General features: G+C 40.6%; 1 protein-coding gene across 2 annotated transcripts in view; it reads right to left on the bottom strand.

Annotated features, from left to right (window-relative positions):
* The window catches only part of SIPA1 (signal-induced proliferation-associated 1), a 494221-nt gene that overhangs the window by 121545 nt on the left and 359784 nt on the right, over nt 1-12892 (bottom strand). For both annotated transcript variants that reach the window (XM_077456982.1, XM_077456990.1), the window contains exons 10-11: nt 10699-10765; nt 7334-7445 (exon numbers count right to left, since the gene is read on the bottom strand). In XM_077456982.1, coding sequence (XP_077313108.1) covers nt 7334-7445; nt 10699-10765 — 179 coding nt within the window. The remainder of the gene's footprint in view (nt 1-7333; nt 7446-10698; nt 10766-12892) is intronic.

Genomic DNA, 12892 nt, shown 5'->3' with positions numbered 1-12892 from the left:
AATGTCCGACCGTGTGTACAAGAGAAATTGCACTGATAAAGGCACTTTTTTGGAACAAGCTAATATTATTGGAAGGAGATTTGTTCAAAAAGGGTAAAATAATAATTTTATAGAATATAAAATCAAGGAGGTATCAGAGCTCTCAAGGGAAGAATTAAGAAAGACAAACAAAGGAAAACTATACAGTACTAAGAGATTCCTATGATTCTGGATTATAATACTCAGCATAGGCAAATCGAGTATACAGTATATTTAACTATTTGCTGACCGCCAGCCGTCAAATGACGGCCAGGCGGCGCACCTATTGTGGCGGGAGGCCGTCATATGACGGCCTCCCATTTAAACAGGGAATGCGCGCGATCGTGCACGCGCACCCCTGTTTCTTCGGTGGCGGAGTGTCACGGAGACACCGCTCGCCACCGAAGGGGGTGAACAGCCATTGGTTATGGCTGTTTACCACGTGATTGGCCGTGATGAAGTCACGGCCGATCACAGATGGTCACACCCCGACTGTGCACGGCGCATGCGCACGATCGTGAGCGCGCTGCGCGTGCACGTCGGTGGTGGCGTGTTCCCCGGGAACACTGCTCGTCACCGATGCTGGTAAACAGCCATTGGCCGGCTGTTTACCCACGTGATCGGCTGTGATCCATTCCCAGCCGATCACTAAAATGTAAACAAACCGCGGTAACGAGATGTTACCGGGTTCATCTCGTTACCGCCTACAGTACACATGAAGCACACTGATTACCCCCCCCAATAAAGAGGACCTGTCACCACCCCTCATAGTACCTGATAGTACCTGTCAATCACAGTCCATCAGAGTAACTGTCACAGCCCATCAGAGTATTTGAGTACCTGTCACAGCCCATCAGAGTACCAGAGTACCTGTCACAGCCCATCAGAGTACCTGTCAGCCCATCAGAGTACCCGAGTACCTGTCACAGCCCATCAGAATACCCGAGTACCTGTCACAGCCCATCAGAGTACCCGAGTACCTGTCACAGCCCATCAGAGTACCCGAGTACCTGTCCCAGTTCATCTGAGTACCCGAGTACCTGTCACGGCCCATCAGAGTACCCGAGTACCTGTCACGGCACATCAGAGTACCCGAGTACCTGTCACGGTCCATCAGAGTACCCGAGTACCTGTCATGGTCCATCAGGGTACCTGAGTACCTGTCACAGTCCATCAGAGTACCCGAGTACCTGTCACAGTCCATCAGGGTACTCGAGTACCTGTCACAGTCCATCATGGTACCCGAGTACCTATCACAGTTCATCTGAGTACCCGAGTACCTGTCACAGTCCATATGAGTACCTGTCACCGCCCTTCAGAGTACCCAAATACCAGTCACCAAGCCTTCAGAGTACCTGTCACCAGGCCATCAGAGTACCCGAGTACCTGTCACCAGGCCATCAGAGTACCCGAGTACCTGTCCCCAGGCCATCAGAATACCCGAGTACCTGTCACCAGGCCATCAGAGTACCCAAGTACCTGCCACCAGGCCATCAGAGTAACCGAGTACCTGTCACCAGCCCATTAGAGTACCGAGTACCTATTTGCAGCCCATGTCTCATAGAATATACGTTGGGGTGTTTGCTTTCCAAAATGGGGTAAATTTGTGGGTAATTTCACTGTCCTGGTGGTCCAGGACCTTCAAAAGTGTGATGGGTAGCAATGAAATGAGATGTGTCATTTATGCTCCTAGAACGCCTGAACGTACTACTTCAATGTTCGGCCTCTCTATGTGACCACGCTGTGTAAAAGTCCTACACATGTGGTATCGCCATACTCGGGAAGAGTAGCAGAATGTATTTTGGGGTGTCATTTTTGCTATATACATGCTATGTGTTAGAAATATCTTATAAATTGACAATTTTGTGTAAAAAAATGCGTTTTAATTTTTTTCCACATATTACAAAAACTTCTGGAAAAAAATTAACCGTTCAAAAGACTCGATATGCCTCACAGATTATACGTTGCGGTGTTTGCTTTCCAAAATTGGGTCATTTTATGGGAAATTCCATTGTCCTGGTACTCCAGGGCCTTCAAAAGTGTAATAGGTGGATGAGAAATGAGATGCGTCATTTTTGCTCGTAGAACGTCTGAAGGTTCTACATCAATGTTGGTGTTCTGTATGTGGCCAGGCTGTGTAAAAGTCTCACACATGTGGTATCGCCGTACTCGGGAAGAGTAGCAGAATGTATTTTGGGGTGTAATTTGTTGTATGCATATGCTGTGTGTGAGAAATAACCTGATAATATGACAATTTTGTAAAAAAAAAATAATAATAATAAAAAAAATCTTAATTTTGCAAAGAATTGTGGGAAAAAATGACAACTTAAAAAAACTCACCATGCTACTTACTTAATACCTTGAAATGTCTACTTTGTAAAAAGGGGCCATTTGGGGGGTATTTGTACTTTCCTGACTTGTTAGTGTCTCAAGAAATGAGATACACCTGATGTACTGAAGGCCTGATCAGATGTGATCAATTTTCAGCAATTGGCACCATAGTTTGTAGACACTATAACTTTCACAAAGACCAAATAATATACACTAATGTGGGTTATCTTTACCAAAGATAGGTAACAGTATAAATTTTGGCCAAAATTTATGAAGAAAAATTTATGACAGAAACAAAGAAAAAGGCATTTTTTTCACAAAATTTACGTTTTATTTTATTTATAGCACAAAAAATAAAAAACCCACTAGTGATTAAATACCACTAAAAGAAAGCTCTATTTGTGTGGAAAAAAGTACGCAAGTTTCATATGGGTACAGTGTTGGATGACTGAGTAATTGTCATTCAAACTGTGAGAGTGCTGAAAGCTGAAAATTGGTCTGGTCAGGAAGGGGGTGTAAGTGCACTGTATTGATGTGGTTAAAAAGCATTGGTCACTACTTTTAGCGGATCAACAATTACGTAGTATTTTACCAGAGAAACTAAAATCTGTTTATAGAAAGGCACCGACTTTAATATTTTAGTATTTAATATTTAGTATTTAGTATTTACGCACCACTAAGTTACTAACGGACACATCTATCTGGATGTCACACCACTTCTTCAAACTCAACTTGTCCAAATAAAGTCATAATATTTCCTCCCCCACTTGCCTCTACCCCTGACATCTCTGTCAAAAACAATGGTACAACGATCCACCCATCCCCACATGCCAGGGTGCTAGGTGTTATCCTGCACTCTACACTCTCCATTTGGCCCTACATCCAATCCCTTTCCAAAGCTTTCCACCTCAACCCCTGCAACATCTTGGCGGCACAGTGGTGTAGTGGGTAGCACTCTCGCCTAGCAGTAAAAGGGGTTGCTGGTTTGCATCCCAACCATGACACTAACTGTCTGGAGTTTGCATATTCTCCCTGTGCCTGCGTTGGTTTCCTTCCAGGTACTCTGGTTTCCTCCCACATGCTGGTAGGTTAATTGGCTTCTGTCCAAAATTGACCCTAGTATATGAATGTGAGTTTGGGGCCTTGGATTGTGGGCTCCTGCAAAGTAGGGACCAATGTGTGGATCGCTTCGTAAATTGATGCCACTATATGGGTACATTAAATAAATAGGGATAATTGTAGACACACACCTCAGGTTGAACTGAATGGATTGGTGTCTTTATTCAACCTTACCATGTAACTATCTCCAAACTATGTCCCTTCCTAACCAATGAAACTACAACGATCCTGATTAATTCCCTGGTTATCTCTTGCCTCGACTACTGCAACTCCCTACTCATTGGCTTACCTTTAAATAGGCTATCCCCCCTTTAGTCCATTATAAATACTGCTGCCAGACTGCTGCCAGACTTATCCACCTTACAAACCGCTCAGCATCTGCTACCCCTCTCTGTCAATCCCTCCACTGGCTGCCACTTACCGAACAAATTAAATTCAAAATAACTTACAAAGCCATCCGCAACTCTGCCCCCAGCTACATCCCTAACCTAGTTTCAAAATACCAACCTAATCGTCCTCTTCATTCCTGCCAAGACCTTGTGCTTTCTAGCTCCCTCGTCAGCTCCTCCCATACTCACCTCCAGGACTTCTCCCGAGCCTCTCCCATTCTCTGGAATTCTTTACCTCAATCTGTCTCCAAATCTATCCACTTTTAGGTGATCCCTCAAAACTTTTCTCTTCAGAGAAGCCTACCCTGCCTCCACCTAACAACTGTACTTTCATTTTCTTCATCAGCCCACCCCCCACAGGTTTTACCCTTTTGTATCACTTGACCCTCCTTCCTAGATTGTAAGCTCCAATGAGCAGGGCCCTCTGATTCCTCCAGTATTGAATTGTATCGTAATTGTACTGTCTGCCCTAACATTGTAAAGCACTGCACAAACTGTTGGCGCTATATAAATCCTGTATAATAATAAAAATAATAGTAATAATAATGTAAAAAAAAAAACACTTGACAAGGCTTAACGCTGTATCCAGAGGTAAGCCACATTTAGCAGCTCCAGACATTACAGCCGTAATGCCAGTCCTTAGAAATTTTTGTTTTTTGCAGCTTTAAAACGCCTATGCCACTTACAGCTCCTAAAAGCCTTTGTGTGCATGAGGCAATAAATAACATGGAGAGCCATTTTTAAACTGAAAAAAAAATCGTCTGACGTTGGTAAAAGCACCTGTAGAAAATGCCCTGTGTGCATGAGGACTTTCGGTGGCACCTTTACTTAAGGGAACCTGGCCCCAAGATATGTGTTATTTCCAGAAAGTTTGTTCCTCCCTTTATCTCTTGGTAACTGGCACTGGAATAGCATTGGGTGGTAAATCTCCCCAACAGAAACACAGACAGCAAAAAAATAAATAAAAAGAAAATAGAGGTTTAAAAGTGTAATAACATAGGGCTTGAAAAACAGACACTTGGTGCCAGTTGAAGAGGCTCCGCCCAGGAGCTGTGTACATGCACAACATTTTTTTTAGCCATGATGAAGATGGTTCATTGAAACATGTTGGCAACAGACCAATAAAAGCTTTACTGTGATTCTACCCCATTGCCTCATTGCATTCACTTACACCAGATTTCAACCTTGTTGGTAATGAATGTGGGTGTTTAAACCACATTTCATTACACTCACAAGTGATATTTTCATCTATATGAGCAGCCTATACAAGAAAGTTGAAAAGTTTAATAGAATAAACCAAAATTACTGGTTTTCTCTTCTGACTAATTGAACAACATTGTCATTAGAATCTTACACTAATCTGTAATGTCGTACAAATATCACCAAAACTGGGTAGACCTGGGCCTAGTACCCCTTACTGCACTAGGGTCTACCAACAAATCAGCACAGTTTTTAGACTACAATATGCACTTTACAGTCAGTTAGTAATTAAATACAGCCATAAAAGAATCCACTTTATAACACAATGACTACTGAGTGGAATCTACATCTTTATGAAGTATTAATACAAATCCTATTAACCCTTTAACAACTTCATGAATTGGGTAATTTGTGCCTTGAAAGTCAAAAGATGAAGACATATTTTTCTTTCTTTCAGTCAGTTATGATGTGATTAATCACAGTGTAGTTGACCATCTTGTCTCTTCTCCTTCACAATAAGGGACTAAGGGAAGCACCAGTGCTTTGTCATGTGACCACTGCCAATAAATACAACCATCAGCTGTGAGACGTATCTGTTGGGCTCTCAGTCCTTTAGTGTGACTAGAACTGACATCACGAGCACAGCAGATATACAGTACTTGGTAATGTAGACATTCATATGTGCACTTAAGTATGTATTCCTCCAAACAAGCTTGCACATGAAGAGCCATTTTACTCCCTCTTAATTCATGTTCTGTGCAATTAAGGATCCAAAATGTAATACCCTTGCACACTTGCAATCAACTCAAAAAGTCAATGTCAAAATTAAACATTTGTAACAGAAAACAAATATAAAAATGGCAGCACACCATAGTTCCAGGGCAGTGAATCCCTCAGCCACTGTCCCAGGCTACTGTGAAGTCCATAAGTTGGAAAATGGCTTCGTAATTTAAAGCCGGCATTATGAACAGGGGCCTTTGGCTATTTTATATTCATAATCAGCACATTAACTTGTTTATGTATCCATGAATAAAATTGGATTGCAAAAATACTGCGCAATCAGGTCTTATTATCTGATTTAAGTCTTCTAAGTATTTCAAACTAAATGCATAATACCCATGAGGAAGTCTATTGGACGAAACATGTCGGGGGCGTGGCTATACGGCGACCAGCACACACAGTAAAAGGTTAGAGAGAAGGCGGAGGAAGGAGAACACACAAGTTGAAGGACTGGATATCATTATTTGGCGCTGCTTTCAAATTAGGTTGTCTGCTGTCAGGTACCGCACAGCTACCTTATATAGAGACGGTGCTTTTTGATATGAACTCAGCTTGCTTCCAGTGTGCTCACCAATGCCTATGAGTGAAGGATCTCCTAATGGATAAGTGGAATGTCTATTTGAAGTGCCTGCTTTTAATTGGATCCATGTGAGTGTGATTTTAATCGATTGTTTTATTGAGATTAAAAATATTTTTGCAATTTTGCACTATGGGAAGTCTCTTTTGTCTCCCTGAGGTAACTCTGAGATATTAATTGATTACCCTCTGCTGCGAAGTCTGTCACAAGAGTTGGCTGGAGAAACAGTGATCATCTATATACACTATAAGCGATTTTTGCCCGACACGAGAGTGCTGGGCAATACTGCTGGTGAGTGTTCTAAACAAGGGGGGCACGAACACCAAGGGTGCGGTGGAGGTTTTGCGTTTTATGGACACTTTAGTATAGAACTTTCACTGGAAAAGGAGTTTTTGAACTAATGCTACCATCACAGTTATTGTTCTACATTAGACAATAATTGTGTCTGATTGAATATCGGACTTTGAAGAACAAATATTTTTTGGAACTGCACATTGCTATTAGAGCACCATTTGTAGCAGAAAATACTTTGTTTATTTGCTTTATTTATGTTTTGTCACATATTCACTTTATCACTTTTATGCGATTTTTTGATTGCTATTTAATCACAATTCACTTTAATGTTTATTGTACTGTATTTATGCACATGCGTTTATAATTTTCACGCAACTTAGTTTTGGACATTGTAGTACACTGTTATTTAGCAGTGTTTTTTTCTTTGTAGCGCCACAAGGTGATTTTTGTATTGTGATTGTTAGTTTTCCTTTTTTCACCTTCTGAGAGATAAATGCATAATATAGAAATGTATAAGCAGAGGTTGATGAATCTGCTGATAATTTTGATATGGAGTGTACTGCTTAATAATATCTTGTTGTTTTTTTTCACTGAGAAAAGATATAATGATATAAACTTATATTACTGTTAGTAACATGTTCCTGGGAAGATGCAGGTGTTGTGCTTTCCTCCTCTGGAAGAACCACATTTTTTTCCAACAACTCGTCTACAGACTTCCCAAAAGTGTCATACATTATCTAGGGTATAAAAAGGAACATAAAGTTTAGTACAATCCATTACACAACCATCATTTCAACAATGTATTTCAAGGAAACTTTGGTAGCAAATGTATTTCATTTAGTAACTCATTTTATAGTAGACATGTGCAGAGTAAAATATTTCGTTTCGGAATTTCGGTTTCGTCCGAAAACGTAATTTATTTAGTTACTCCCGAAATTCGTTTTTATTTATTTCGTTTTTCGTTCAAAAATTGCATTCGTCCTAAAATCCACATGAATTACGATCGAATCTGTCTTTGAAGGCTTATGGTGTCTGTCGAATGTATAAAGAAGATTCGACGGAGCTAGTATATAGCATACTTTAGAACCCTATTAAAATCTATGGGACTCCAACGTTCAAAATCTAAAGTGCTAATTGTAAAGACTAATTTGCAAGTTACTGTCCTAAAAAGTGTTTGGGGACCCGGGTCCTGCCCCAGGGGACATGTATCAATGCAAAAAAAAAGTTTTAAAAACGGCCGTTTTTTCGGGAGCAGTGATTTTAATAATGATTAAAGTAAAACAATAAAAGTGTAATATTCCTTTAAATTTCGTAGGGGGGGGGGGGGGGGGGGTGTCTATAGTATGCCTGTGAAGGGGCTCATGTATCTGATGCTTAGAACTGTCCCTGCACAAAGTGTCATTTATGCAGGAAAAAAAGTCCTTTAAAATCACTCGCAGCTATTATGAATTGTCGGCTCCGTAATACAGAGAACACTAATTGAAAGTCATTGATTAAAAATAAATAAATAAATAAAATAAAAAAGCGTGGGGGTCCCCCAAATTCAATTACCAGGCCCTTCAGGTCTGGTATGGATATTAAGGGGAACCCTGCTTCAAATTTAAGAAAAAATTGACGTGGGGTCCCCCTAAATATCCATAACCAGACCCTTCAGGTCTGGTATGGATATTAAGGGGAACTCCGCGTCAAATTTAAAAAAAAATTGACGTGGGGTCCCCCTAAAAATCCATATCAGACCCTTTATCCGAGCATGCAACCTGGCAGGCCGCAGGAAAAGAGGGGGGGACGAGAGAGCGCCCCCCCCCTCCCTCCTGAACCGTACCAGGCCACATGCCCTCAACATTGGGAGGATTCTTTGGGGGTCTGTGACAAGGGCCTCATCCCCACAACCCTGGCCGGTGGTTGTGGGGGTCTGCGGGAGGGGGGCTTATCAGAATCTGGAAGCCCCCTTTAACAAGGGGACCCCCAGATCCCGGCCCTCCCCTGTTTGAAATGGTAAGGGGGTACAAAAGTACCCCTACCATTTCACAAAGAAAGTGTAAAAAATAGTTAAATAAGACAAACACACTTTTGAAAAATTCCTTTATTAAAAATAAAATAAAATTAAAAAAAAAGATTCCAGCGGTGCTAATCCACTCTTGCTATCCAGCGACGGACGATCATCTCTCCGGGGTCCAGCGATGGCTCATCTGAATCAGCGCAGCATCCTTCTTCTGTCTCCATGGAGGAGACACTGCAGGAATTCCGGCGGCCTGACGTTTCTTATATACGGAGGGCGGGGCCACCCGTCACCTGACCCTGCCCCCTCTGATGCAAGGGGAAACCCGGGGTTCCCCGTGACGTATGGGTGACCCCGCCCCCCTCTGATGTAACGGAAACCTGCCTGTGTTACATCAGAGGGGTGCAGGGTCACCCATACGTCACAGCGAACCCCGGGTTTCCCCTTGCGTCAGAGGGGGGCGGGGTCAGGTGACGGGTGACCCCGCCCTCCGTATATAAGAAACGTCAGGCCGCCGGAATCCCTGCAGTGTCTCCTCCGCGGAGACAGAAGAAGGATGGATTCGCTGCACTGATTCAGATCAGCCATCGCTGGAGAGATCACCGTCCGTCGCTGGATAGCAAGAGTGGATTACCACCGCTGGAATCTTTTTTTTATTTTTTTTATTTTTAATAAAGGAATTTTTCAAAAGTGTGTTTGTCTTATTTAACTATTTTTTACACTTTCTTTGTGAAATGGTAGGGGTACTTTTGTACCCCCTTACCATTTCAAACAGGGGGGGGCAGGATCTGGGGGTCCCCTTGTTAAAGGGGGCTTCCAGATTCTGATAAGCCCCCCGCCCGCAGACCCTCACAACCACCGGCCAGGGTTGTGAGGATGAGGCCCTTGTCCTCATCAACATGGGGACAAGGTGCTTTGAGGGGTCACAGACCCCCAAACCATCCTCCCAATGTTGAGGGCATGTGGCCTGGTACGGTTCAGGAGGGAGGGGGGGCGCTCTCTCGTCCCCCCCTCTTTTCCTGCGGCCTGCCAGGTTGCGTGCTCAGATAAAGGGTCTGGTATGGATTTTTAGGGGGCCCCCCACGTCATTTTTTTTTTTAATTTGACGCGGGGTTCCCCTTAATATCCATACCAGACCTGAAGGGTCTGGTTATGGATATTTAGGGGGAACCCCACGTCAATTTTTTTCTTAAATTTGAGGCAGGGTTCCCCTTAATATCCATACCAGACCTGAAGGGCCTGGTAATTGAATTTGGGGGACCCCCACGCTTTTTTATTTATTTATTTTATTTATTTTTTATCAATGACCTTCAATGAGTGTTCTCTGTATTACGGAGCCGACAATTCATAATAGCTGCGAGTGATTTTAAAGGACTTTTTTTCCTGCATAAATGACACTTTGTGCAGGGACAGTTCTAAGCACCAGAAACATGTGCCCCTTCACAGGCATACAGCCCCCCCCCCCCCCTACGAAATTTAAAGGAATATTACACTTTTATTGTTTCACTTTAATCATTATTAAAATCACTGCTCCCGAAAAAACTGCAGTTTTAAAAACTTTTTTTTGCATTGATACATGTCCCCTGGGGCAGGACCCGGGTCCCCAAACACTTTTTAGGACAGTAACTTGCAGAATCTTTTCTCTCTGTCAAATCTTTTTTCTCTGTCGAATATTTTCTCTATATAATCTTGGACTAATAGAGGTAAGGTTAGGCACATTCGGCCACAGGTTCTATAGACAGATTGTTATTGTCAGAGTCACGTCGAATCTCCTATTCTATATCGAACTGTTGTAACAATGAAAACTAAAATAAAGCATTTATTTATGTCGGATCTTTCGTTTTTCGGATTCTGTGCTTTCGTTATCGTTTGTCAAAACAAAAACGAAAATAGCTGAAATTCGGACGAAAATGCATTCGGACGAAAACGAATGCACATGTCTATTTTATAGAAGAGAGATAATGATGAGAACAAAAAGATATGAAACTCACCAGTTCATCTCTTGATGGGTCTGGCTGAGGAATAATATCAGGAGGAGCCAAATCATCGTTACTGAACCTAATATAAAGATGTGTAGTATTATTTACACAACTTACAATGAACATTACATTACAACATGTTTTGCTCTCTGTAATATAAACATCAATCAAAGAGAGTGCATGCAAGGGCTGGGAAGGACAGATTTTGTGAGGTGAAGGTAAGCTTAAGGTAGAAATCAGTATTATGAACCCTGACCAGACAAAATTAAAGTACAAATTTGCATACAACTAAAAATATTTTATCGTGTCACATTTTTTGCACTTTTAAAGTGGTAATTTTGAAGTTTAATATGCAAGGTTTCCTATGCCCTGTTTTACAATTCAATGTGCTTCAGTGTGCTATAGGATAACTAGAGGGAACTCCTTGCATTGCATATAAAACTCTGTGAATTGTATCCTTTAAGAAAATCGCTTCAAATCAAAGCCTACTACTTTTCAGCAGAACTTTTTTTTTTTTTTTTTTACATTCTAGAACAGGAACATGGGCAGACTATTATTCTCTATGGGTGGTGTTCAGGGATGCAAAGTTGTGAGGAGCTCACTGGTTTCAATGAGGCTGTAAATGCTGCCTGTCATGGGATGACGGTGATATCGTGAACTGGTAAAATATTTTTTTATTAAAAAATTGATCAGGGGCATAATAGGATTTAGTTTTTTATAAATGTAAAATTACCATTTAAATAGAAAATAATAATAAAAATGATGCAGCAAAAAAAACAAAAAACAAAACAAAAAACAGTGTGAGATGATGTGAATGACCACAAAACGTAAACACTATATAAGTCCATATAATGTCTTATGGAAATTATTGTATCGTGAGTTGAAAAGTCCATAAAGCAATAGTGATAAAAAAAATGGCTGATGCCATTGCTTTGCCTATACTGTTAATTTCAAGTGCTTGTTCATCTATTCAAATGTTCCCAATTTTATTACATTTTACTATAATTTTACGGGTTCACTCTATGTGGAGTATTTTCTTTTCTGGTCACAATGCTCATGATTACATGAGAAGACTCAGTTCATCATGCTGGTTACATCTGTTGACTGCCGCTCTGAGCCACCTACTGGACAGAGGGATCATCTTCCACTCTGATCTGTAATACAGGTGTGGAGATCTCATGGATTGGTGTTTATACTGCAATTCTTGTTGACTTATTGAGCGTATGCTCATTTGAGTTCCTTCACTCTGCTAAGCCTTCACACAACTGGTGGTGGTCGTATTGTTGTTTTCTTCACACAACATTGACGTCAGGAGGAACACGTTTTCTTTTCTTTCAATCTAGTGCATTTCTTTTTATCTCCATTCCTTTATGGACTTTTTTAACTCAAGATACAATAATTTCCATAAGACATTATATGGACTTATAGAGGGATGCACCGAATGGGTTTTCTGGTGCCGAAGCCGATACAGAAAATAAATCTTCCTTGATCCTGAAAACCAAAACCGATACCAAAACTGCACCGAAACCAAAATAGTTTTTTTTTTAAATATTACCCCAAAAAATTATACAAAATTGTGTTACATTCATATTCGTAATTTATTATTTATATTCAACTTAATCATTCATTTTATGAAGAAAAGAATACTACAATCCAGTAATGTCAAAAAGTACTTTAATAAAAAGTAACCCACATAAAATTGGACAGTGGACACAGAAGATAAAAATAAAATAAAATAAGACTGCAGTCAGTGCACATTGCACCACCACATCAAATAAAACAGGCATAAATATATATATATATATATATATATATATATATATATATATATATATATATATATATTATTATTATTAATAAAGATTTATATTAATATAAAAATAATATAAAAATGCCAAAGACTTCAGTTCTCTCTCCCTAAGGTGTCAGCAGCTGAATGAGCAATAAGTGTATGTATGTAGCTGCGTGTTACATACATAGTCATATAATAGACGGCACTGTGTTCTGGCCCCGGGTATGGGTGGAGACATTGCATACTTAATTATTGCTTACTTAATTTCCAATTTACATCAGAACTAGTAATTCAGTTCTCTCTTCCTAAGGTGTCAGCACCTGGATGTGCGATAAGTGTATGTATATAATATAACATTTTTGTTTTATTTTCTTTCAACTTAAATGAGAACTAGTAGTTTTTTCCTCAAGTTCT

This window comes from Lithobates pipiens, unplaced genomic scaffold (genome assembly GCF_037356315.1).
Source record: "Lithobates pipiens isolate NorthernLeopardFrog02 unplaced genomic scaffold, aLitPip1_a1.2 Scaffold_10, whole genome shotgun sequence".
Taxonomy (NCBI): Eukaryota; Metazoa; Chordata; class Amphibia; order Anura; family Ranidae; genus Lithobates; species Lithobates pipiens.
The sequence above is the reverse complement of the archived record's forward strand: the minus strand, read 5'-3'. Positions and strand labels throughout refer to the sequence as shown.